Below are 23,028 nucleotides of genomic sequence, written 5' to 3' on the forward strand. Positions count from 1 at the left end.
TGGTTGTCAGGCAGTTTTGTAGGAGTTCGGGCCAATTGGAGGCGCAGGCACCGCTCGACCCGGGCGCAGCGCGCAGGCGGTGGCGAGGAGACGCCGAGCGGGCCGAGTGCGGCCGAGCAAAGCCGGAGCCGGAGCGGGGCCGCAGGAGACGGGCCGGGTCCGGACGGGCCGAGATGCCCTATAAACTGAAAAAGGAGAAGGTGAGCGTGGTCGTTTTTCCCCCACCGCCGCCTTGGAGCCTGCGCGGAGCTCTGGGAGGGGCCGGAGCCAGGCCCGGGACAGCCCCAGACTGACCCTCCCGTCCGGCCCCCGCAGGACTCCTGGGGCCAGCCCTCCGCCCCCGCGGCTGGCAGCACCCCCAGCTTGTGCCGCAGCTAGGACAGCTCCCCCACCTTGCCCCGGAGAGACTCCCCCCACATACACCTCCCTCCCTTCTTCCCTTCTCTTATCCTCGGCCCAGGGTAACCTCCTTCTTCCAGATCTGCCCCATTCCTAGGTCACTGTCTTGCTTTTTCTGTCCCCCCCATCACCCCTGGCCCCGATCCCCCATCGGTTTGGGCAGCCCCTCATCTGAAACTGCACCTTCCTCCAGAATTGCCCCCTCCCCCCGCCCTGAGCAGCCCCTTTTCTCCTCTTCCTACCCGCCTGGGACAGCCGCCCCACAGTCCCCTACGGCCCCTTCTCTTTCCATGCCAAGCCCCTGACCTAGAACAGCGCTGCTTTCTCTCTCCTCCACCCAAATCTGGCCTAGGCCCCTCCCTCTAGTTCTTCCTTCACACACAAACTTGTAAGCAGGACTGAGCCCTTATGTTGATGGAACCTCACAACGTTGGTGCTGGAAGGGACCTCTGAGTGCATGCAGTGCAATCCCTAATGGTACAGATGAGGAGACTGAGGCCCCGACAGGGCAAGGGACTTGTCCAAGGTCACACAACCTGCTGGAGGCCCAGCTGCAATATCAGGTCTCCTGACTTAAAGGCCTCTTTTGTATCAAAGCCCTCCTAACTGTCACCCAGGTGTATCCTAGACCAGTCACCTTTCCTAATCTGAGTAGGCTCCTCACCCTTATTCTTAATCCTAGGATAACCTTTGCATTTTTCCTTTTTTTTTTTCTTTTTGCACCAGTGCTGGATTTCTGCCTTTCCTAAGCTACACCATCTTCAAATTGGGAATTTGTCCTCACTGTCAGATTATTGTTCCTTCTTAGCCTGCAGGCCAGCCACCCCTGAACACCCATGTCTTTGTCATGATATCCTGACACAGGCTATTTCTTTTTTTTTTCTTTTTTTTTTTGAGATGGAATTTCGCTCTTGTTGCCCAGGCTGGAGTGCAATGGTGCGATCTTGGCTCACCACAACCTCTGCCTCCTAGCTTCAAGCGATTCTCCTGCCTCAGCCTCCCAAGTAGCTGGAATTACAGGCATGCGCCACCACATCCAGCTAATTTTGTATTTTTAGTAGAGACGGGGTTTTTCCATGTTGGTCAGGCTGGTCTTGAACTCCTGACCTCAGGTGATCTGCCCTCCTCGGCCTCCCAAAGTGCTGGGATTACAGGTGTGAGCCACCGTGCCTGGCCCACAGGCCAGTTCTTAACATTGCCTTCTTTCACCTTCCTCATCTACCTCGGTGCTGCCTTCCCCTGTTCCTCATCCGTGCCTTTTTCTACCCTCTGTTTCCTGCTGTTGCTGAGGTCTGACTCAGAGGTGTGGTTCCTTTGAGGTACAGACTCACACAGAGGATGCTAGGATACCAGTTCCAGCCTCCCCCAGCTTCTCCTCTCCTGGGGCTGGCCCTGTTTCGTGGGGGCTGGCTCTGGCCTGGTGTTCTGGCCACCTGCTTGATGACCCCAGAGGTATATTGCTTTCATTTGCCCTCTGATTGGCTGGGTTACTGGGCTGCCATCTCTGACCTTTTCAATCAAACTTTTTCTCCTGAGCTGTTCTGTATTTGCCAGGCAGCTCTGATTCTGGGTTGTCCCCTTAACCTTTCAGGGCCTGAGGTTCTAAGTACAGGGTTGGTGATGGTGTACTAGATGGTGAGCCTCCTGGGGGTAGTGAGCTGGACGGGGTTGTGTGCCCCACCCAGGCCCTGTCCTTGGGGAGTGGGCATGCGGAGGTGGTTTGGGTAGCACAGTTGTAGACAGTGCACACAGAAATCAGCCACAACAGGGGCTAAGGGAAATGGAATTCGGGGAAAGCTGGTGAGGTCCCCACCCATTTGTAATTTTTAGTCTGTTGGACTAGATACTGTCCCATCCACAGAAAGCAATAGCCTACTAGATTGTGAAGAAGAAGACAAATTCTCAGTGAGATTTGCTAGGACCACGGGTGTAAGCGTTTGGTTGGGAAAGGGTGTTGGAAGTATCGGGGTGCATGGAGCCAGGAATAACTGTCACCTCCCTATAAGGTTTTTCCGCTCTTGATTTTCAGTTGCATTTGGCCTTCTTCAATGGTTGGCAGGCTCTAAGGGGCAGGGGGGTTGACAGTGTGACTGAGGTTTGTCTGGATGGCTGTGGGTGGAGGATTTTTATTGCTCATCTATGACCTGTCCCCTCTCTCCTGGCCATCTTTCACAGCTTCCTCTCTAAAGCCTTTCTGAGCCCTCAGTCAGGAGTGAACTCTCCTTTCTTTTCTGGATTTGCAGAACACTTAGTAGGCCACTTATGGTCCTTTTGTGTTTGGCCTTGGATGGGAATTAATTGTGGACAAGCCTTTTCTTCCCCTTTGAGATAATAACTAAGTTTCATTTTGGTTTGGCAACTCCTTTTCACACGGTAAGTACGTGCTTAGTGGATAGGTGCTAAGATAATCTCTTGGAGGGATTCGCATCTCTCCCCTTCCTTCATGTTCTCCTCTGGGACTTACCTCTTTTATTTTCCTGAGTAGGGTGCCCCTGCCCCCTCCGACTTTTTTCTTGTTCATAATAATAGTAATAACATTGACCAGCACTACGGTTTTCATGTGCCTTAACACTGTGCTGAGGGAAGAGGGTATTATGATTGTCATCATCTAATAGATGAGGAAACTGAGGCTCAGAGAGGCTAGTTAACTTGCCTATGATTATATAGCTAGTAAGAGTTGGGCCCAAAACACAGGGCTGAGTCCAAACATGTTCTTTTAACCTCTGTGCTACACAGCATTTGACTGCTGAGCTGGGCTGAAGTGTGTGTGCTTCACCTGTTCTGCAGGAGCCAGGGAGCAAGGGTGGTGGGCCTGGTTCCTCCACGCCCACTCACACCCACACACTAAGGCAGCTGGATCTCTCTTAGGCTCATTCTTTGAAAGATATGTCTGAGGCATCATGCTGAGTGCTGTAGGGTGGGTGGAGGGGTACAAAAAAGAATAAGCAGCTTATGATCTAATAGAGAGATCGGAGATGTATGAAGATGGGTCAGCTTTGTCCAAGGGGTTCATGTCTGGGGTGTGTGCAGACACCTCAATGTTGTGTCCTGCCTGCACCCTGCCCCCAGCCTGTTTCTCTCCACCCCATGCTCTCAGCCACTGACAAGGGTCAGTGTGGCCAGCTGGGTTAGTATACAGCAGGAGTGTGCCCAGGCCAAAGAAGGAACTCCTTCCCTCTACTGCATGGAGCTGCTCTACACCACACCTTTCTTCCTCCCCGCCTCCAAGAAGCCTTCCCCCTACTCCAGCCCACACAGAGCTCTCTTCTCCCTGAAATCCTTTTGCCCCCATAGTCACAATAACTTGATTTAACACTTCTCACTGAAGGGGCTTGGCTGCTATTGATTGCACAATCTCAGAGCTGGAAGTGATTTCCAAGATCCTCCAGTCCTCACTAAAGGCTTGAATTTCTTTTGCAACATGCCTTACAGGAGGTCACCCAGCCCCCGCTTGAATGTTCTCAGGGGTTGGGGAGCTTTCGGCTTCACTAGGTGGCCAGTTTTAGTGCAATTGCTCCATGATAAAATTCTTCCTTGTTTGGAGCTTCAGCCTGGCTTGCAACTTCAGCCCATTGCTCTCGTGCCTCTGGTCCATATGGACAAGTTGCATCCAAGGCAGCCCTTCATTTGTTTAAGATCCATCTTGCTTCTCCATCCCTCATGACTCCTCCCTTCCATTATTAACTATCCCAGTTCCTGCAGCTGTTGGTCTTGGGACATGCCTTTGAATCCACTCCCAGTATGGGTTGCATTTCCCTCTAAGAAACACTAGGATTTGTCATGGCCCCTCCCAAGCCTGATGCTCATGACTGAACCAGATCCTCCAGGATAGCCCTGTCAGTGCCAAGCAGTCTGCACAGGTCTGTTAACAAGATGGAAGGTCACGTGAGCTGCACATGGATGATTTGTGTTGAGCTTGCAGTCAGACCTAAATCCCCAAGTCTTTTTCACATTTTCCCTATCCTGTCCCTGTGCAGTTGCTTTTTTTGGCTCGAAGCATAGGAAGAGACGCTGGGCAGGCCAGGGCTCTGAGCCAGCTGCCAGGTTCCCAAAGGAGACTTCAGACTAGTGCTCACTCTTTGTAACAGTTCAGACAGCTCACTGTCTCAGTGCTTGTCAGCTGAGGTGCTCTTGGCATTTTGGGTGGGACAGTTCTGTACCTGTTAGCATTCCTGGGCCTTACTGATTAAATGCCGAGTAGCACCCTCTTGTCTGTGCGCTATTTGTGACATCCAAAAACTGCCTCCCAGTCTTTCCAGGTGGCTGTGAGGGGAGAGTGGTGACTCCCTGCACTCCAGCATGAAAGCCTCCGGCACCCCTTTGACCACTTTAGCCAGAAGCCAGTGAGCAGCTGTTCCCTGATGCTTTTTCCTTAAGCCTCCTCACTCTGGTTCTGACCTGAGCAAAGGCCCTCCTAGGCCCAGCCTCTGCACCAGCCTGATGAGGTGAAAGATGAAGGAGCATTCTCACGCTGAATTAGTGTGTGTTTGGGGTGACTTCCTAACCAGATTCTAAACTCTTTGGAGGGGCTGAATCTCCTTCTGTGTAGATCCCTCCACCCACCCCAGCTCGGCACAAGGTAGATTCTAATTGATTGATTCAACTGGACAGAGGATATTTGCAACAAAGATCTAAGGGAGCCAGATAAGACCTCTCCCTTCCCCTGGCATCTGCTGACTTTACATTCATCTTTTCCTTTCAGGAGCCCCCCAAGGTTGCCAAATGCACAGCCAAGCCTAGCAGCTCGGGCAAGGATGGTGGAGGCGAGAACACTGAGGAGGTAATGAATGTAGGCATAGCCTTAGATGTGGTGCAGGTGCCACCTGCAACTCCATGGTGGCTAGTTGGGTAGGGGATCCCAGGGGGTGAGGCAGAAGGGAAGGCTTCCATATCCTGGGAGGGACCTGGACAGCCCATCCAGACTGACCTCAGGCAGGATTTCCCTTTGGTTGGTATAGACCAAATACGTTCTCTAGTTCTTCAGACTCCCCAGAGATTCCTATGAAAGTTGTTTCTCTGCTTACCAACTTGGAATGTTGAGAATTCCTTTTTTTTAGGGCAAAAAGCTGGAGGTTCTGGGATCCTGGGCAAAAAGGGAAAAGTCCACAGACACTTGATGGGGTAACAAGTGACTTCAGCATGGCCCTGGGTGGGGCAGGGGATTGGGAGGGGCTGGTGTCCCTGAGTTGGGCCCAGCTGGGCCCACTGCCCTTGGTCCTGATTGAATGGGAGCGTGACTAAAAGACAGTCCTGAGCAGAGTTCAGCGCAGCTTAGCAATCCCAGGTTATAAAGCAATAAACAGCAAGCCGAGAGAACACCAGAAGAGGGAGAGACTTAAGGAAGTACACAGTATGTCCATGAAAGTTTGCGAGTGTGCACAGTGGGATGCTCTGGATGGTGAATGATCCTGTGAACACATACAGCGAGCATCCACCACATCCTGCCTGGAAAGTGGTGTTTGGTGCTTTCTCTGCTTTCTCCCTCTGCTCTAAACTGTTCAGAGGGATGGAGGAGAACTGGAAACAGAGCTCTCTAGTTATGGACAGGTCTTATGGTTTTTTGGGAGAAGAGATTGATGAGCAAATGTTTGGGATTAACTATGCATTTAGATGTTTCTCAGTACTTCTGGTGATAGGTCACCTCTAAAGAGGTACAAGCACTTTTCACACTTCATTTTAGGCCTCATTTAAGTAATCAGAAGCTGAGTAGGTCTTCCCCATTTTATAGGCATGGAAGTCGAGGACCACAGAAGAGGAATTATTCTTTCCTCTACACTTATGCAGTATTCTACTTTTTTTTTTTTTTTTTTTTTTTTTTTTTTTTTGAGATGGAGTCTCTCTCGTTGCCTAGGCTGGAGTGCAATGGTACGATCTCGGCTCACTGCAACCTCCACCTCCCGGGTTCAAGCAATTCTCCTGCCTCAGCCTCCTGAGTAGCTGGGATTACAGGCACATGCCACCACGCTCGGCTAATTTTTTTGTATTTTTAGTAGAGACGGGGTTTCGCCATGTTGGCCAGGCTGGTCTTGAACTCCTGACCTCAGGTGATCCACCCGCCTCGGCCTCCCAAAGTGCTGGGATTACAGGCGTGAGCCACTGCGCCCGGCCCTTATGCAGTATTCTAAATGTCTCTTTAATAATCCTTATCACTCAGCTCTGTGACCATTTGTCCCTCTCCTCTCAGACTGTGAACTCCAAGGGAAGGAGCTGTGTTATTCTGCATTGCTTCTTTCCTACCTCTGTGTACTCGTGCAATTGGTTCATAGTAAATGCTTCTGGGAAGACACACTCTGGGCTCAGTCTCCCTTTCAGGAATGATGATATTTGTGGGACCCACAGGGAAGGTGGTTGGAAGCTGGTAACTTGACATTTAGAGCAAGAAACAGGATTTTCTAAGTCCTGAAAATCCTGGGAGAGGAAGGAAAATTTAATGGGGAGTTCCCACCTTTTGCCTAACTCCTACTTCTTTAGTTCTTAGGTGGGATGTCCTTTCCTTAAAGCAGCCTTCTTTGACCACCCACCCCTATCCCCAGGACCTTGCGAGGGCTCCAGTTACTTGCTGTTTTGCCACTCAGTACCTGGTAGCGCCGGTAGCACCTAACCACAACTGTAATGAAATAATTCCTTGTGAATTCACTGTTTTATCGGCTGTCTCTTATGTTAGCACGGGAGCTCCATGAGGCTCTCATTCACCCCTGAAGGGCCTGACACAGCAGAAGCACCCAGCATTTGAATGCATTAGTGAGTGAATGAGTGAATGAGTGAATGAATAAATTCACCAATTTCACATTAGAGCTGAAAAGGACCTTAGGGTCTAACGTTATCAGTTCATAGATGGGAAAATAAAGCCTGAACAGGTTAAGGAGTATGCTGAGACCAACTGCTATGATTTATCCACTGCCTTTTGAACAAATATGCCTAAGACAATGGGTCTATTACAAGCAATCTGGAAAAGGAGGGTGTTGAGTTCACCCTGGGCTGTTTGGTGAAACACTGCTCAGGGTTCACAGGTATGAGATGGCAGCAAGAATTATCCATGATTTTCTAGAAATGTACCCATGTCTGGGATGGCAGGGGTATGCTGGAAAAGTTGGAGCTAGGATGTGAGGCTGTGGTCTTCAAAAGCTGTTTGGCACAGTCCTTCCCTTGCCCTTTTTCTTTTTTTTTTTTGAGACGGAGTCTTGCTCTGTTGCCCAGGCTGGAGTGCAGTGGCGCGATCTTGGCTCACTGCAAGCTCCACCTTCTGGGTTCACGCCATTCTCCTGCCTCAGCCTCTCCGAGTAGCTGGGACTACAGGCGCCCGCCACCACGCCCGGCTAATTTTTTGTATTTTTAGTAGACATGGGATTTCACCATGTTAGCCAGGATGGTCTCGATCTCCTGACCTCGTGATCCACCCGCCTCGGCCTCCCAAAGTGCTGGGATTACAGGCGTGAGCCACCGCGCCCGGCCCCCTTGCCCTTTTCTTGTTCGGAATTTTGGGCTCTTCTAGCTAGCTTTGCTCTGTCAGGCATTTGCCAGAGGCTTTCTAATTGATCTAATAGTTATAGCAGCTGATGTTGATTTTATAGAGCAGTTCCTTTGTGTTAGTTTCCTAAGGCAGCCATAATAAACTACTACAAATAAGCCAGGCGTGCTGGCTCACACCTGTTACCCTAATGCTTTGGGAAGCTGAGGTGGGAGAATTGCCTGAGGGCAGGAGTTTGACACCAGCCTGGGCAACATACAGAGACCCTGTCTCTACAAAAAAATAAAAAATAAAAAATTAGCTGGATGTGGGGGCATGTGCACCTGTACTTCCAGCCACACGGGAGGCTGAGGCGGAGGATCGCTTGAGTCCAGGAGTTCAAGGCTGCAGTGGGCCATGATCGTACCACTGCACTCCAGCCTGGGTGACAGAACGAGACCTTGTCTCAAGAAAACAAAACAAAACAAGTTACTACAAATTAGGTGGCTTAAAACAATAGAAATAGGCCGGGTGCGGTGGCTTACGCCTATAATCCCAGCACTTTGGGAAGCTGAGGCAGGTGGATCACCTGAGGTCAGGAGTTCAAGAGCAGCATGGCCAACATGGTGAAACACTGTCTCTACTAAAAATACAAAAATTGGGCTGGGCATGGTAGCTCACACCTGTAATCCCAGCACTTTGGGAGGCCGAGGCGGGTGGATCACCTGAGGTCAGGAGTTCGAGACCAGCCTGACCAACATGGATAAACCCAGCTCTACTAAAATACAAAAATTAGCAGGCGTGGTGGCACATGCCTGTAATCCCAGCTACTAGGGAGGCTGAGGCAGGAGAATCGCTTGAACCCAGGAGCCGGAGGATGCAGTAAGCCGATATCGCACCATTGCACTCCAGACTGGGCAACAAGAGTGAAACTCTGTCTCAAAAAAAAAAAAAAAAACAAAAAAAAACCAAAAAAAACCCAAAAATTAGCCGGGCGTGGTGGTGGCACACCTGTAATCCCAGCTGCTGGGGAGGCTGAGACTGAAGAATTGCATGAACCCAGGAGGCGGAGGTTGCAGTGAGAGGAGATCGTGCCATTGCACTCCAGCCTCAGCGACAAGAGGGAAACTCCGTCTCAAAAAACAAAAAACAAACAAAAAAAGAAATACATTCTCTCTCAGCTCTGGAGGCCAAAAGTTGTAAAATTAGTTTCGGCAGGGCCGTGTCCTTCTGAGGTTCTAAGGAAGAATCTGTTCCACATCTCTCCTAGATTCTGGTGGCTTTTGACAATCTTTGGCATTCCTTGTAGATGCATCACTTTAATCTCTGCCTCTGTCTTCACACAGCATTCTCCTCCATGTGTCTCTGTCTCTGTCCAAATTTTCCTCTTGTAAGGACACCAGTCATACTGGACTTAGGTTTCACCCCATTCAGTATGATCTCATTGTAACTTGATTACATCTGCAAAGACCCTGTTTCCAAGTAAGGTCACATTCACAGATTCTAGGTGGACATGAATTTGGTGGGGGGAGGGGGGAGGGGACAGGATACTGTGCAACACTATGTACCAGGCACTGTGCTAAGTACTTTGCATGCATTGTCTCATTTAACCTTCACAATACTCCCCTGAGATCCCTTTATTATTATTATTCCCATTTCACAGATGAAACTGAGGCTTAGAAATGTTAACTGGGCACAGTGGCTCACGCCTGTAATCCCAGCATTTTGGGAGGCCGAGGAGGGCAGACCACCTGAGGTCAGGAGTTCGAGACTAGCCTGACCAACATGGTGAAACGCTGTCTCTACTAAAAATACAAAAATCAGCCTGGCATGGTCCAGCTACTCGGGAGGCTGAGGCAGGAGAATTGCTTGAACCTGGGAGGTGGAGGTTGCAGTGAGCTGAGATTGTGCCACTGCACTCCAGCTTGGGGGAGAGAGCAAGACTCTGTCTCAAAAAAGAAAAAAGTAAATGTTAAGTAGCTTTTATTCAGCCAGTAAGGCAGTAAGGCAGAGCTGGAATTCAACCCAGGTCTGTGTGACTCTGGAGTCTCTTGTGGTCTTGAATGAAGTGATACTGCTGGCTCTAAGATTCTAGAAGTGAATCCTAGAATGGAAAGGAGCCTTGGGAGATCAGGTGAGACCCCATTGACCTGCCTCTGCAGGTAAAGGTCTTTCTTGACCTGTCCTTGGAAAAGAAAATTCAATGTCCTCACACCTGTAATCCCAGCATTTTGGGAGGCCGAGGCAGGCGGATCACCTGAGATTGGGAGTTAGAGACCAGCCTGGCCAACATGGTGAAACCCCATCTCTACTAATAATACAAAAATTAGCCAGGCATGGTGGGGCACTCCTGTAATCCCAGCCTGTAATCCCAGCTGCTCGGGAGGCTGAGGCATGAGAATCGCTTGAACCCAGGAGACGGAGGTTGTGGTGAGCCAAGATCACGCCATTGCACTCCAGCCTGGGCAACAAGAGCAAAACTCCATCTCAAAAAAAAAAAAAAAAAAAAATTTAATGTCATAGACTCCTCTGCATGCTGAGGCCTGTCCTGAGTCTGGGAGTAGGGACAGAGGGAGGAATAAATTTTCCCCCACTTCAGCTTATCCTCTCTGAGGCCAGAGTTGTTACTCTAAAAACCTTCTTGGTCTTATCAGTCCTCTACTTAGAAACCGTTTTTGGCATCTCACTGTTTACAAGTTAAAATCCAAACTCACTAGCATGGCACCCTCAACCCCTCTGAGCTGGCCCCACTCTTCTTCTTGCGCCAGTCCTGCCATTGTGTCCCATCGAACTTCCCATATTTTTATTTCTTTCTTTTTTTTTTTTTTTGGAGATAGGGTCTCACTGTGTTCCCCAGGCTGGAGTACAGTGGTACAATCATGGCTCACTGCAGCCTCAACCTCCTGGGTTCAAGGGATCTTTTCACCTCAGCCCCCTGAGTAGCTGGGGCTCCAGGCACGAGCCACTGTGCTCAGCTAAGTTTTGTATTTTTTGTAGAGATAGGTTCTTACTATGTTGCTAAGGCTGGTCTCGAACTCCTGGACCGAAGCAATCCTCCTGCCTTGGCCTCTGAAAGTGCTGGGATTACAGGTGTGAGCCACCGTGCCCTGCCCAACTTCCTATCTTCTGATAGGACAACCCCTTTATGACTCAGGGTGCTCACAGATGCAGTTCCACTGGCCTAGACTGCTTTATTTCTCCTGTGTCTTTTTTTGACTATTAAACTCATGTTTATTTTATTTATTTATTTTTTTTGAGGTGGAGTCTCGTTCTGTCGCCCAGGCTGGAGTGCAGTGGTGTGATCTCGGCTCACTGCAACCCCACCTCCCAGGTTCAAGCGATTCTTCTGCCTCAGTCTCCCAAGTAGCTGGGACTACAGGCACGCACCACCATGCCCAACTTATTTTTCTATTTTTTTTTTTTATTATTAGAAACGAGGTTTCACCATGTTGGCCAGGATGGTCTCTATCACTTGACCTCGTGATCCACCCGCCTCGGCCCCCCAAAGTGCTGGGATTATAGGCATGAGCCACCGCACCCGGCCATTTAAACTCATGTTTATTTTTTAAGAACCAAAAAAGAGGGGCCAGGCATGGTGGCTCACACCTGTAATCCCAGCACTTTGGGAGGCCGAGGGGGGCGGATCACGAGATCAGGAGATTGAGACCATCCTGGCTGACATGGTGAAACCCCATCTCTACTAAAAAATACAAAAAATTAGCCGGGCGTGGTGGCGGGTGCCTGTAGTCCCAGCTACTCGGGAGGCTGAGGCAGGAGAATGGTGCGAACCCGGGAGGCGGAGCTTGCAGTGAGCCGAGATCGTGCCACTGCACTCCAGCCTGGGTGACGGAGCGAGACTCCATCTCAAAAAAAAAAAAAATCAAAAGTCACCTCTTCAGGGATATCTTCCCTAATTCTTCCAGGCAGAGTTTGCAGCTCAGCCTTCTCTGTTCTTGCATTTTCCTTGTTCAGTTAGCTGCATTTGTGTCTGTCCTGCCTAGTGGACTGTGAGCTCTTTGATGGCAAGGGCCATGTCTTAGTCACCTTTTAATCTTTTTTTATGGTATAGAATTTGCATATAAACTTTTAATCTTTAATGCTTAGCATGATGTTTAGTTAATAATTGAGGAAGGAAAGAATTAAGCAACACTAGATGGAGCTCTAGATGTCATCACTGGAGAGAAGGCCTCTGTGATTTTTGGGATTTTAAACTATAATGATCTTCATTTATTAGGCCAGTTAATTCATTATGCAAAAGAGATATAATATTTAATCTTTGCATTTTTTCTGTTAATTGTATGTTTCATCTTTCTCTTATATTAAATACTTTCTATAGTGCTTAAATTATATTTCCATCTCTTTATTTATTTATTTATTTATTTTTGAGACAGACTCTTGCTTTGTTGCCCAGGCTGGAGTGTCTTGGCTCACTGCAATCTCTGCCTCCTGGGTTCAAGTGATTTTCGTGTCTCAGCCTCCTGAGTAGCTGGGATTACAGGCGCCCGCCACCACGCCCATCTAAATTTTGTATTTTTATTTATTTTATTTATTTTTATTTATTTATTTTTTGAGACGGAGTTTTGCTGTTATTGCCCAGGCTGGAGTGCAATGGTGTAATCTCAGCTCACTGCAACCTCCGCCTCCTGGATTGAAGTGATTTTCCTCCCTCAGCCTCCTGAGTAGCTGGTATTACGGGCATGCACCACCACGTCTAGCTAATTTTGTATTTTTAGTAGAGATGGGGTTTCTCCATGCTGGTCAGGCTTATCTTGAACTCCTGACCTCAGCTGATCTGCCCATCTCAGCCTCCCAAAGTGCTGGGATTACAGGCGTGGGCCACCATGCCCAGCCGTTTTTATTTTTATTTTATTTTATTTTTTGAGATGGAGTTTCGCTCTTGTCGCCCAGGCTGGAGTACAATGGCACGATCTCAGCTCACTGCAATATCCACCTCCCAGGTTCAAGCAATTCTCCTGCCTCAACCTCCCGAGTAGCTGAGATTACAGGTGCCCGCCACCATGCCCGGCTAATGTTTGTACTAAAAGTACATTTTGTACTAAAAGCTAATTTTGTATTTTTAGTAGAGACAGGGTTTCACCATGTTGGCTAGGCTGGTCTCCAACTCCTGACCTCAGGTGATCCGCCCACCTCAGCCTCCCAAACTGCTGGGATTATAGGGGTGAGCCACCATGCCCAGCCAACTTTTGTATTTTTAGTAGAGATGGGGTTTCGCCATATTGGCCAGGCTGGTCTTGAACTGGCCTCAAGTGATCTGCTGCCTTGGCCTCCCAAAGTGCTGGGATTACAGACATGAGCCGCTGTGCCAGGCCCCTATCTCTTTATTTATATTTGAATATTTGGGTTTAATTTTTTTTTTTTTTTTTGAGACGGAGTCTTGCTCTGTCACCCAGGCTGGAGTGCAGTGGTGCGATCTCAGCTCACTGCAACCTCCGCCTCCCGGGTTCAAGCAATTTTCCTGCCTCAGCCTCTTGAGTAGCTGGGAATACAGGCGCGTGCCATCATGCCCAGCTAATTTTTGTATTTTTAGTAAAGACAGGGTTTCACCATGTTGGTCAGGCTGGTCTCGAACTCCTGATCTTGTGATCTGCCCGCCTCGGCCTCCCAAAGTTCTGGGATTACAGGCATGAGCCACTGTGCCCAGCCTGGGTTTAAATTATTAATGGCAGCCATGTTCGGAATAGGCTGGACCAGGATAGGTTCAGAGTAGGCATGTTTAGTTGGAATTTTCTGAGTATGAGTGTGGTGTGGAAATTCACAGTGCCACTTGATTGCTGGAGGCCTGAATCTAGGAAGGCTTCTTGGAGTATGGATCCTGTTGAGAGTTTGGAAGTGAAAGTAGTAGTACTTCAGGCAGAAGAGATGGCCTCTATGGAGTCCTAGAGTGAGGGCCAGGTATGGTGGCTCACACTTGTAATCCCAGCACTTTGGGAGGCTGAGGCGGGTGGATTGCTTGAGCTCCAGAGTTTGAGACCAGCCTGGGCAACATGGTGAAATCCTGTCTCTACAAAAACTACAAAAAAGTAGGCCAGGCGCGGTGGCCACGCCTGTAATCCCAGCACTTTGGGAGGCTGAGGCAGGCAGATCATTTGAGGTCAGGAGTTCAAGACCAGCCTGACCAACATGGTGAAACCCCGTCTCTACTGAAAATACAAAAATTAGCCAGGGCTAGTGGTGCACGCCTGTAATCCCAGCTACTCAGGAGGCTCAGGCAGGTGAATCCTTTGAGCCTGGGAGGCGGAGGTTGCAGTGAGCTGAGATTGCACCACTGCACTCCAGCCTGGGTGGCAGAGTGAGACCCTGTCTCAAAATAAATAAATAAAAAAAGAGTCCCAGAAGTGAAACTGGGCAGGACAAAGTAGCGAGTAGAGGACAGATTGGCCAAGTTGCCTTTGGTCAGTGTCCACCCCTGCTTTGATGGCTGCAGAAGCTTCTCAGGGGACTGACTTGCCTTCTATCCCTAACCCAGGTGAATGGAAAAGTTAGTGGCTGGAGCTTTTAGGAGAAATGGTTGAATGCCCATGAGTAGTTGACACATAGTGAAGGGTGAATAGACAGCGGATACCTCATTGGGGCTTGGCAGCCAGGGGTTTGCTGGCAGGAACAGCTGTCTCTCAGATGCTTCTTGTATCTGGATCTTGGGAGCCAATGGTCCTTATAAACCAGGGCAGCTCAGTGGGGTAGGGGGCAGGGCAGACTAAGCCCACTCAGCTGCTCTCCAGCCTTCAGTAATGCAATACTAGTATAGAAAAGACCTTAGATATCAGCTCATTGGGTGGGTTTTGTTTTGTTTTGTTTCATTTGTTTTGTTTTGTTTTTTTTCTGAGATGGAGTCTTATTCTGTCGCCCAGGCTGGACTGCAGTGGCGCGATTTCGGCTCACTGCAACCTCTGTCTCCCAGGTTCAAGTGATTCTCCCACCTCAGCCTCCTGAGTAGCTGGGATTACAGGCCCCCACCATCACGCCTGGCTAATTTTTTGTATTTTTAGTAGAGATAGGGTTTTGCCATGTTGGCCAGGCTGGTCTCCTGACCTCAGGTGATCTGCCCGCCTCGGCCTCCCAAAGAGCTGGGATTGCAGGCATGAGCCACCATGCCCGGCCATTGGTGGAGCATAAAACCCTCTGTTCTCTCTAAACCTTACCGGAATAATGGTTGGGAAACCACTGATCTAGTCCTGCCACCTCTTTTTTTTTTTTGAGATGGAGTCTTGCTCTGTCGCCCAGGCTAGAGTGCAGTGGCGTGATCTCGGCTCACTACAACCTCCGCCTCCCAGGTTCAAGCGATTCTCCTGCCTCAGCCTCCTGAATAGCTGGGATTACAGGCGCGCACCACCACGCCCAGCTAATTTTTGTATTTTTAGTAGAGACGGGGTTTCACCATGTTGGCCAGGCTGGTCTCAAACTCCTGACCTCCTGATCTAGCCACCTTGGCCTCCCAAAGTGCTGGGATTACAGGTATGAGCCACCGCGTCTGGCCACCTCTTTTTTTTTTTTTTTTTTTTTTTTTGAGATAGAGTCTTGCTCTGAATCCCAAACTGCAGTGCAGTAGTGTGATTTTGCCTCACTGCATCCTCTGCCTCCCGGGTTCAAGCAATTCTCCCATCTCAGCCTCCTGAGTAGCTGGGGCTACAGGCATGCACCACCACACCCAGCTAATTGTTTTTTTGCATTTTTAGTAGAGTCAGGGTTTCACTATGTTGGTCAGGCTGGTCTTGAACTCCTGACCTCAAGTGATCCCCCCACCTTGGCCTCCAAAAGTGCTAGGATTACAGGCATGAGCCACCGTGCCTGGCTACCTTCTTGTTAGCAGAAAACATTGAGGCCTTCCTTTTCCTTTTCTGGGAAGAATGCCTCTCTCTGGCTGCCTCCTCAGTGTGAGGTTTGTGGAAGTACAGGGTGTCAGCATCTTACCTGGAAGGATGGAGTCTTGTTGTCCAGTTGGCACTAAGCCCCTCACCCTAGTATCACTGATGTTTCTCCTTCCAGACTCTGCTCCTAATGCTGTATAGCACCCTGTTCTGAGGATTCCTGAGTTGGGGCAGGAGAGGAAGAGCCTGTGGGGAGGAGCCTGGGCAGGAACTGAGAGCTTTGGCTCCTGGTCAACCAACCAACCAAACCTTCATTGAATTCCTATTAGGTGTTAGTGCTGGGGGCACCCAGAGGGGTACAAACAGGGTCCTGGCTTTCAAAGGACTTGCCATCTAGTTTGGAGAACGACACATGAAGAGACTAAGAGGTGTCACTAGGGGGTGAGCAGTCACAGAGCCAATGGAAGAGACAAATAGTATCAAAAAGAGGGGGTGACACCTAAGGGCTGGAAAGATCTGAGAAGACTTTTTGGAAGAAGGTGGGACTTAAACTGAGTCTTGGAAGATGCAGTGATTTCCTAGGTCCCCCATTTTCTTTCTTTTCTTTTTCTTTTTTGAGACAGAGTTTCACTCTTGTTACCCAGGGTGGAGTGCAATGGCATGATCCAATGGCGCGATCTTGGCTCACCGCCAAGATCAAGCAATTCTCCTGCCTCAGCCTCCCAAGTAGCTGGGATTACAGGCATGCGCCACCTCGCCCGGCTAACTTTGTATTTTTAGTTGAGTTGGGGTTTCTCCATGTTGGTCAGGCTGGTCTTTAACTCCCAATCTCAGGTGATCCACCTGCCTCGGCCTCCCAAAGTGCTGGGATTGCAGGCATGAGCCACCGTGCCCGGCCAGGGTCCCCCATTTTTAAACGAGGATAATGGACTCAACGGAACCTTTGAGTTGTGCTAGCATAGGAAGGAAATTCTAGGCTGCATTTCTAAAATCTGGGTATGGGAAATAATAGTAATAGTAGTGGTGGTACCTCTTATAAAATGCTTCTTTAGGGCGGGCACGGTGGCTCACACCTATAATCCTAGCACTTTGGGAGGCCGAGGTGGGCGGATCATGAGGTCAGGAGATCCAGATCAGCCTGGCTAACATGGTGAAACTCCATCTCTACTAAAAATACGAAGAAAAATTAGCCGGGCGTGGTGGCGTGCACCTGTAATCCCAGCTACTCTGGAGGCTGAGGCAGGAGAATTGCTTGAACCCGGGAGGTGGAGGTTGCAGTGAGCCGAAATTGCGCCACTGCACTCCAGCTGGGTAACAGAGCCAGACTCTGTCTCAAAAAAAAAAAAAAAATGCTTCTTTAGTGCGAAGGACTGTTCATCTCTATCCTTACAATAGTGCTATAAGGTAGGTATGGTTGTCATCCCATTTTATAGATGAGAAAACTGAGGCACAGACTTTCTGGATATTACTCAGCTAATAAGTGGTGAGCCAGGATTGAACCCAGGCAGGCAATCTGGCCCAAGGTGTTATTGAGCACCAAGCTCCACAGATAAGGGTTTGGTTGTTCTTTTTTAATTTATTTTTATTTTTTTGATTCGGAGCCTCCCCGTCACCCAGGCTGGGGCAATGGCGTGATCTCAGCTCACTGTAGCCTCTGCCTCCTGAGTTCAAGTGATTCTCCTGCCCCAGCCTCCCAAGCAGCTGAGATTACAGGCATGTGTCACCACGCCCAGCTAATTTTTTGTATCTTTAGTAGAGACAGGGTTTCACCATGTTGGCCAGGCTGCTCTCAAACTCCTGACCTCGTGATCTGCCCTCCTCTGCCTCTCCAAGTGTTGGGATTACAGGCGTGAGCCACTGTGCCTGGCCTAGTTGTTCTCATTTTTTTTTTTTTTTTTTTGAGACGGAGTCTTGCTCTGTCCCCCAGGCTGGAGTGCAATGGTGGGATCTCTGCTCACTGCAAGCTCCGCCCCCTGGGTTCACGCCATTCTCCTGCCTCAGCCTCCCAAATATCTGGGACTACAGGCGCCCACCACAACGCCCGGCTAGTTTTTTGTATATTTAGTAGAGACGGGGTTTCACCGTGTTAGCCAGGATGGTCTCGATCTCCTGACCTTGTGATCCACCCGCCTCGGCCTCCCAAAGTGCTAGGATTACAGGCTTGAGCCACCGTGCCCGGCCGCCCGGCCTGGTTGTTCTTAAGGCAGGGAAATGGAGGCCCAAGGCAGAGGAGTGTCTGGATACACACCACGTGCTGGCCCCCAACCTGCTTTTCTCTTACTACCACTTCCCCCACCCCAAGGTGTGACTCATCTGCCATATGTAGAAAGGGAGACCCCAGACTCCAGATGCCTTGCCATGTCTAACACACAGGACCCACAGGCTAGACCCGGTGCTCCTCTCCTGTTCTGTCATCCCTAGATAGGTGACAAGTCCACATCGTTTTTATAAAAAATTCAGAGGATACAATTAATAACATTTCTGTCTTCCTCCCCTCCCCCATCCCAGAGGATTTCAAGTTCTTCTATTATTATGGTAAGGAGTAAGAGTTTGGGATGGGAGCTGGAGAGGAGCAGGGGATGGCAGGTATGAGGCCAAGAGGTCACCTTTCCCCTTCCCTGTGGTCAGGGTACCCAGCTGGACATGGCCTCTGCCTGGTCCTATTGTAGTCTCTGGTTGGGGGCAAGGGCTGTCCTGTGGTTTAGCTTCTTTCCTCTCCCAACAGGGGGCTGCCTGGACAGTCCAGGAGTACCTGTGGGCAGACAGCCCTGCAAATACCTGTATTTAGACTTCTGAAAATGGACTTCATGGGGCTGTAACACCTGTGTCTGGGAGCTATACCTTTAAAAAGGGATAGCTTTTAGGCTGGGCATGGTGGCTCACACCTGTAATCCTAACACTTTGGGAGGCCGAGGCAGGTGGATTAATTGAGGTCAGGAGTTCAAGACCAGCCTGGCCAACATGGAGAAACCCCATCTCTACAAAAAATACAAAAAGTAGCTGGCATGGTGGCGGGTGCCTGTAATTCCAGCTACTGGGGAGGCTGAGGCAGGAGAATCACTTGAACCTGGGAGGTACAGGTTGCAGTGAGCCAACATTCTGCCACTGCGCTCCAGCCTGGATGACAGAGCAAGACTCCATCTCAAAAATAAATAAATAAATAAAATAAAAATAAAAAGGGATAATTTTAATTTTAAAAATTAGCTGCATTTCTCCCATTATAAAAGCAGTATCATACTACTACATAATGGAAGTAAGGCAGAAAAAAAGCAGTGTCAGCTTGTAGAAAATTTAGAAATGCAGAAGTAATCTCATTCTACTACAGGAGATAGTCATTAATACAGTGGTGGACTTGGGCTCGTTCTTACCTTTCCTGAACCTCGTTTTTGGTTCTGTGCCTGTGTTTTAATGTGAGTGAGCTCATTTTGTGTATCTAGTTTTGTACTGTATTTATTTTTTTTATGTATGTATGTATGTATGTATGTATGTATGTATGTATTTATTTTATTTTTTTGAGATGGAGTCTTGCTGTCTCCCAGGCTGGAATGCAGTGGCGCGATCTTGGCTCACTGCAAGCTCTGCCTCCTGGGTTCACGCTGTTCTCCTGCCTCAGCCTCCCGAGTAGCTGGGACTACAGGTGCCCGCCACCACGCCCGACTAATTTTTTGTATTTTTGGTAGAGACGGGGTGGATGGTCTCGATCTCCTGACCTCGTGATCTGCCCGCCTCGGCCTCCCAAAGTGTTGGGATTACAGGCGTGAGCCACACCGTGCCTGGCCTATGTATTTACTTTTTGAAGACGGAGTCTCGCTGTTTCGCCCAGGCTGGAGCTGGAGTGCAGTGGCATGAGCTCAGCTCACTGCAACGTCCGCCTGCTGGGTTCAAGCAATTCTCTTGCCTCAGCCTCCCAAGTAGCTGGGACTACAGGCACCCACCACCATGCCCGGCTAATTTTTTGTATTTTAGTAGAGACAGGGTTTCACTGTGTTGTCCAGGCTGGTCTCAAACTCCTGAGGTCAGGCAATCCACCTGCCTTGGCCTCCCAAAGTGCTGGGATTACAGGCGTGAGCCACCGCACCTGGCCTTGTACTATCGTTATTTAACTTAGCATAGGAAGCAATTTTCCGTCATTATGTAGTTTTAGGCCTTCTGTTTTATTTCAAAATTTCATCAGTATGATAACACATACATTGTTCAGATATTACTACTATTGGGGTTGGAATGCAACTCTTAGCTCTTTCCTCATTAGATTCCTTTAGATTTTCACATTAGATTCTTTTCCTACTTTTTTTTTTTTTTTTTTTTGAGATTTAGATGTTATCTATTGACTTTCTACCATGGAAAATAAGTCCTCATCATTCTTATGCCTTTCTGCAGACATTTCCCTTCCTCCAAAAATACCACCATTTTGGGCAAATTACTATGAACATGAAAATATTTTTTACAACTAAACTATGTATTACATAGTTTTCTTTTTTCTTTTCTTTTCTTTTTTTTTTTTGAGGCAGAGTCTCACTCTGTCATCCAGGTTGGAGTGCAATGGCGCAATCTTGGTTCACTGCAACCTCCACCCCCTAGGTTCAAGGAATTCTCCTGCCTCAGCCTCCCGAGTAGCTGGGATTACAGGCATCCGCCACCACACCCGGCTAATTTTGTATTTCTAGTAAGAGATGGGGTTTCACCTTGTTGGCTAGCTGGTCTGGAACTCCTGACCTCAGGTGATACACCCACCTTGGCCAAAGTGCTGGGATTACAGGCATGAGCCACTGCACCTGGCCCATAGTTTTCATAAACATAATATTAACTCCTGATATTCCATTTATTCATTTTCTGTTATAAATGAGGTTGTTAAAAGTATTTGTGCACAAAGCTTTTTTTTTTTTTTCTTTTTGCCTGGCTACCTCTGCCTCCTCCAAAGCTTTTTTTTAAAAAATTTAGGATTTTTATTAAGCTAAATTTCTAGTAAAGTACTAAGACATGGGAATGAATTTCTTTCTTTTACCTTTTTAAATTTGAAAATTTTTATTTTGTTCAGGCTGGAGTGCAGTTGGTGTGATCATAGCTCACGGCAGACTTGAACTCCTGGGCACAAGGGATCCTCCAACCTTGAGTAACTGGAACTCCAGTAAGCTTCCTGAGTAGCTGGAACTGCAGGCATGTGCCACCACACCTGGCTAATTAAAAAAATTTTTTTGTAGAGATGGTCTTGCTATGTTGCTCAGGCTGGTTTCAAACTTCTGGCTTCAAGTAATCCTCCTGCTTTGGCTTCCCAAAGTGTTGGAATTACAGGCATGAGCCACTGTGCCTGGCCTTTCTTTTACCTTTTTTTTTTTTGAGACAAAGTCTCGCTCTTGTCCCCCAGGCTGGAGTGCAATGGCGTGATCTCGGCTCACTGCAACCTCCACCTCCCGGGTTCAAGCGATTCTCCTGCCTTAGCCTCCCAAGTAGCTAGGATTACAGGCGCCTGCCACCACGCCTGGCTAATTTTTGTATTTTTAGTAGAGATGGGGTTTCACCATGTTGGCCAGGCTGGTCTTGAACTCTTGACCTCAGGTGATCTGCCCTCCTCGGCCTCCCAAAGTGCTGGGATTACAAGTGTGAGCCACTGCGCCCAGCCTCTTTTACCTTTTGATTGAAGACTGTCACACATTCAGTAAAGGATCTTAAGTGTACTGCTCAATAGATTTTAGGTATGTATCTGCCATGCACCACCTTGCAGGTCCAGTCAAGATGCAGGATGTTTACATTACTCAGAAGGCTCCTCATGTGTCTTCTTAGCAATACCCACCCCATTTCCCCTGGCAACATAATCACTTTTTTGACTTCTGTCACCATCAATCCATCAATTAGCTTTACCTGTTCATGAACTGGAATGAACGTTTTGAAGGCTCTTGATGCACAGGCAGTGGGCATCTCTTTGGGAGATGTGACTTCTTGACTGCTCCCTGCCAGGGCTACAGCACAGTTAACTCTGTAACCCTGGCCTTAGCTCCTTCAGGGCAGGAGACAGCTGCTCACTGCCCAGGCCTGTGCAGGCATAAACAGACTTGGGGATGGCCAGGCCCAGGGTGGGAGGCATATCTTGGGAAGTGGATTTCAACAGGTGACTTGTTTGACCAGGCCCAGCCGCAGCCCCAGCCCCAGCCCCAGCCCCAAGCCCAGTCTCAGCCACCGTCGTCCAACAAGCGTCCCAGCAATAGCACGCCGCCCCCCACGCAGCTCAGCAAAATCAAGTACTCAGGGGGGCCCCAGATTGTCAAGAAGGAGCGACGGCAAAGCTCCTCCCGCTTCAACCTCAGCAAGAATCGGGAGCTGCAGAAGCTTCCTGCCCTGAAAGGTACTTGGCAGTTGGTCACAGGGGCTGTTTTACCAGGTCTAGGGGGCATCGGGAGTTGGTGGAAATTTTGGGGGGAAGGGAGTTCCAGAGAATGCGGGAAGGGGGTGCCAGGGAGCAGGATGGTGGCAGGGTGGGGTAAGGGAAAGCCCTTGAAGGCAAGCAGGGCATCGCAGTGAAGGACTACAGAGGAGAACCTGACTGCTGGGGCCCCCACAGATTCACCAACCCAGGAGCGGGAGGAGCTGTTTATCCAGAAGCTACGCCAGTGCTGTGTCCTCTTTGACTTCGTGTCAGACCCACTCAGTGACCTCAAATTCAAGGAGGTGAAGCGGGCAGGACTCAACGAGATGGTGGAGTACATCACCCATAGCCGTGATGTTGTCACCGAGGCCATTTACCCTGAGGCTGTCACCATGGTGGGCACAGGGAAAGGACACGGGGGACTGGTGAGGGTCTCTGGAGAAGCCCAGGTGGAGCTCTAACTGGCCCTACCCCTCAGTTTTCAGTGAACCTCTTCCGGACGCTGCCACCTTCGTCGAATCCCACAGGGGCTGAGTTTGACCCAGAGGAAGATGAGCCCACCCTGGAAGCTGCTTGGCCACATCTCCAGGTACCAGGACAAGGGGGCAGATTGGCCATGGCTGCAGGGAGTGGGGCACTTGGAGGCCTGCAAGTCCTTGGGAACATCCCCTCAGTGGCGTGCCTTTTTCCCTATAGCTCGTGTATGAGTTCTTCTTACGTTTCCTTGAGTCTCCTGATTTCCAGCCAAACATAGCCAAGAAGTACATCGACCAGAAGTTTGTACTTGCTGTGAGTCCCTGAGTTCCTGTCCTTGCCCTCTCTCTTTCCATTCCATGCCCCCTTCATCTGTGTCCCAGTGGCTCTTTCCCCTTAAGCTGAATATATTGGGTTTCATCCATGTCTGGTACAAGGAGGCTATAAAGGGTAAAAAACAAAACAAAACAAAAACCCTACTCTGGCCTCAAGAAACTCACAACATAATGGTAGGAAACAAAAAA

General features: G+C 49.2%; 1 protein-coding gene across 3 annotated transcripts in view; it reads left to right on the forward strand.

Annotated features, from left to right (window-relative positions):
* The window catches only part of PPP2R5D (protein phosphatase 2 regulatory subunit B'delta), a 27,647-nt gene continuing 4,619 nt past the window's right edge, over positions 1-23,028 (forward strand). The window contains exons 1-6 of one of the 3 annotated variants that reach the window (XM_030796165.1): positions 1-200; positions 5,102-5,179; positions 21,793-22,009; positions 22,226-22,425; positions 22,509-22,619; positions 22,727-22,819. In XM_030796165.1, the coding sequence (XP_030652025.1) occupies positions 174-200; positions 5,102-5,179; positions 21,793-22,009; positions 22,226-22,425; positions 22,509-22,619; positions 22,727-22,819 (726 nt within the window). In that variant the 5' untranslated portion in view covers positions 1-173. Of the gene's footprint in view, positions 201-5,101; positions 5,180-17,606; positions 17,614-21,792; positions 22,010-22,225; positions 22,426-22,508; positions 22,620-22,726; positions 22,820-23,028 lie in introns of those variants that run through there. The other 2 variants (XM_030796166.1, XM_030796167.1) reach the window with 2 other exon arrangements.

This window comes from Nomascus leucogenys, chromosome 17, assembly GCF_006542625.1.
Source record: "Nomascus leucogenys isolate Asia chromosome 17, Asia_NLE_v1, whole genome shotgun sequence".
Classification (NCBI taxonomy): domain Eukaryota; kingdom Metazoa; phylum Chordata; class Mammalia; order Primates; family Hylobatidae; genus Nomascus; species Nomascus leucogenys.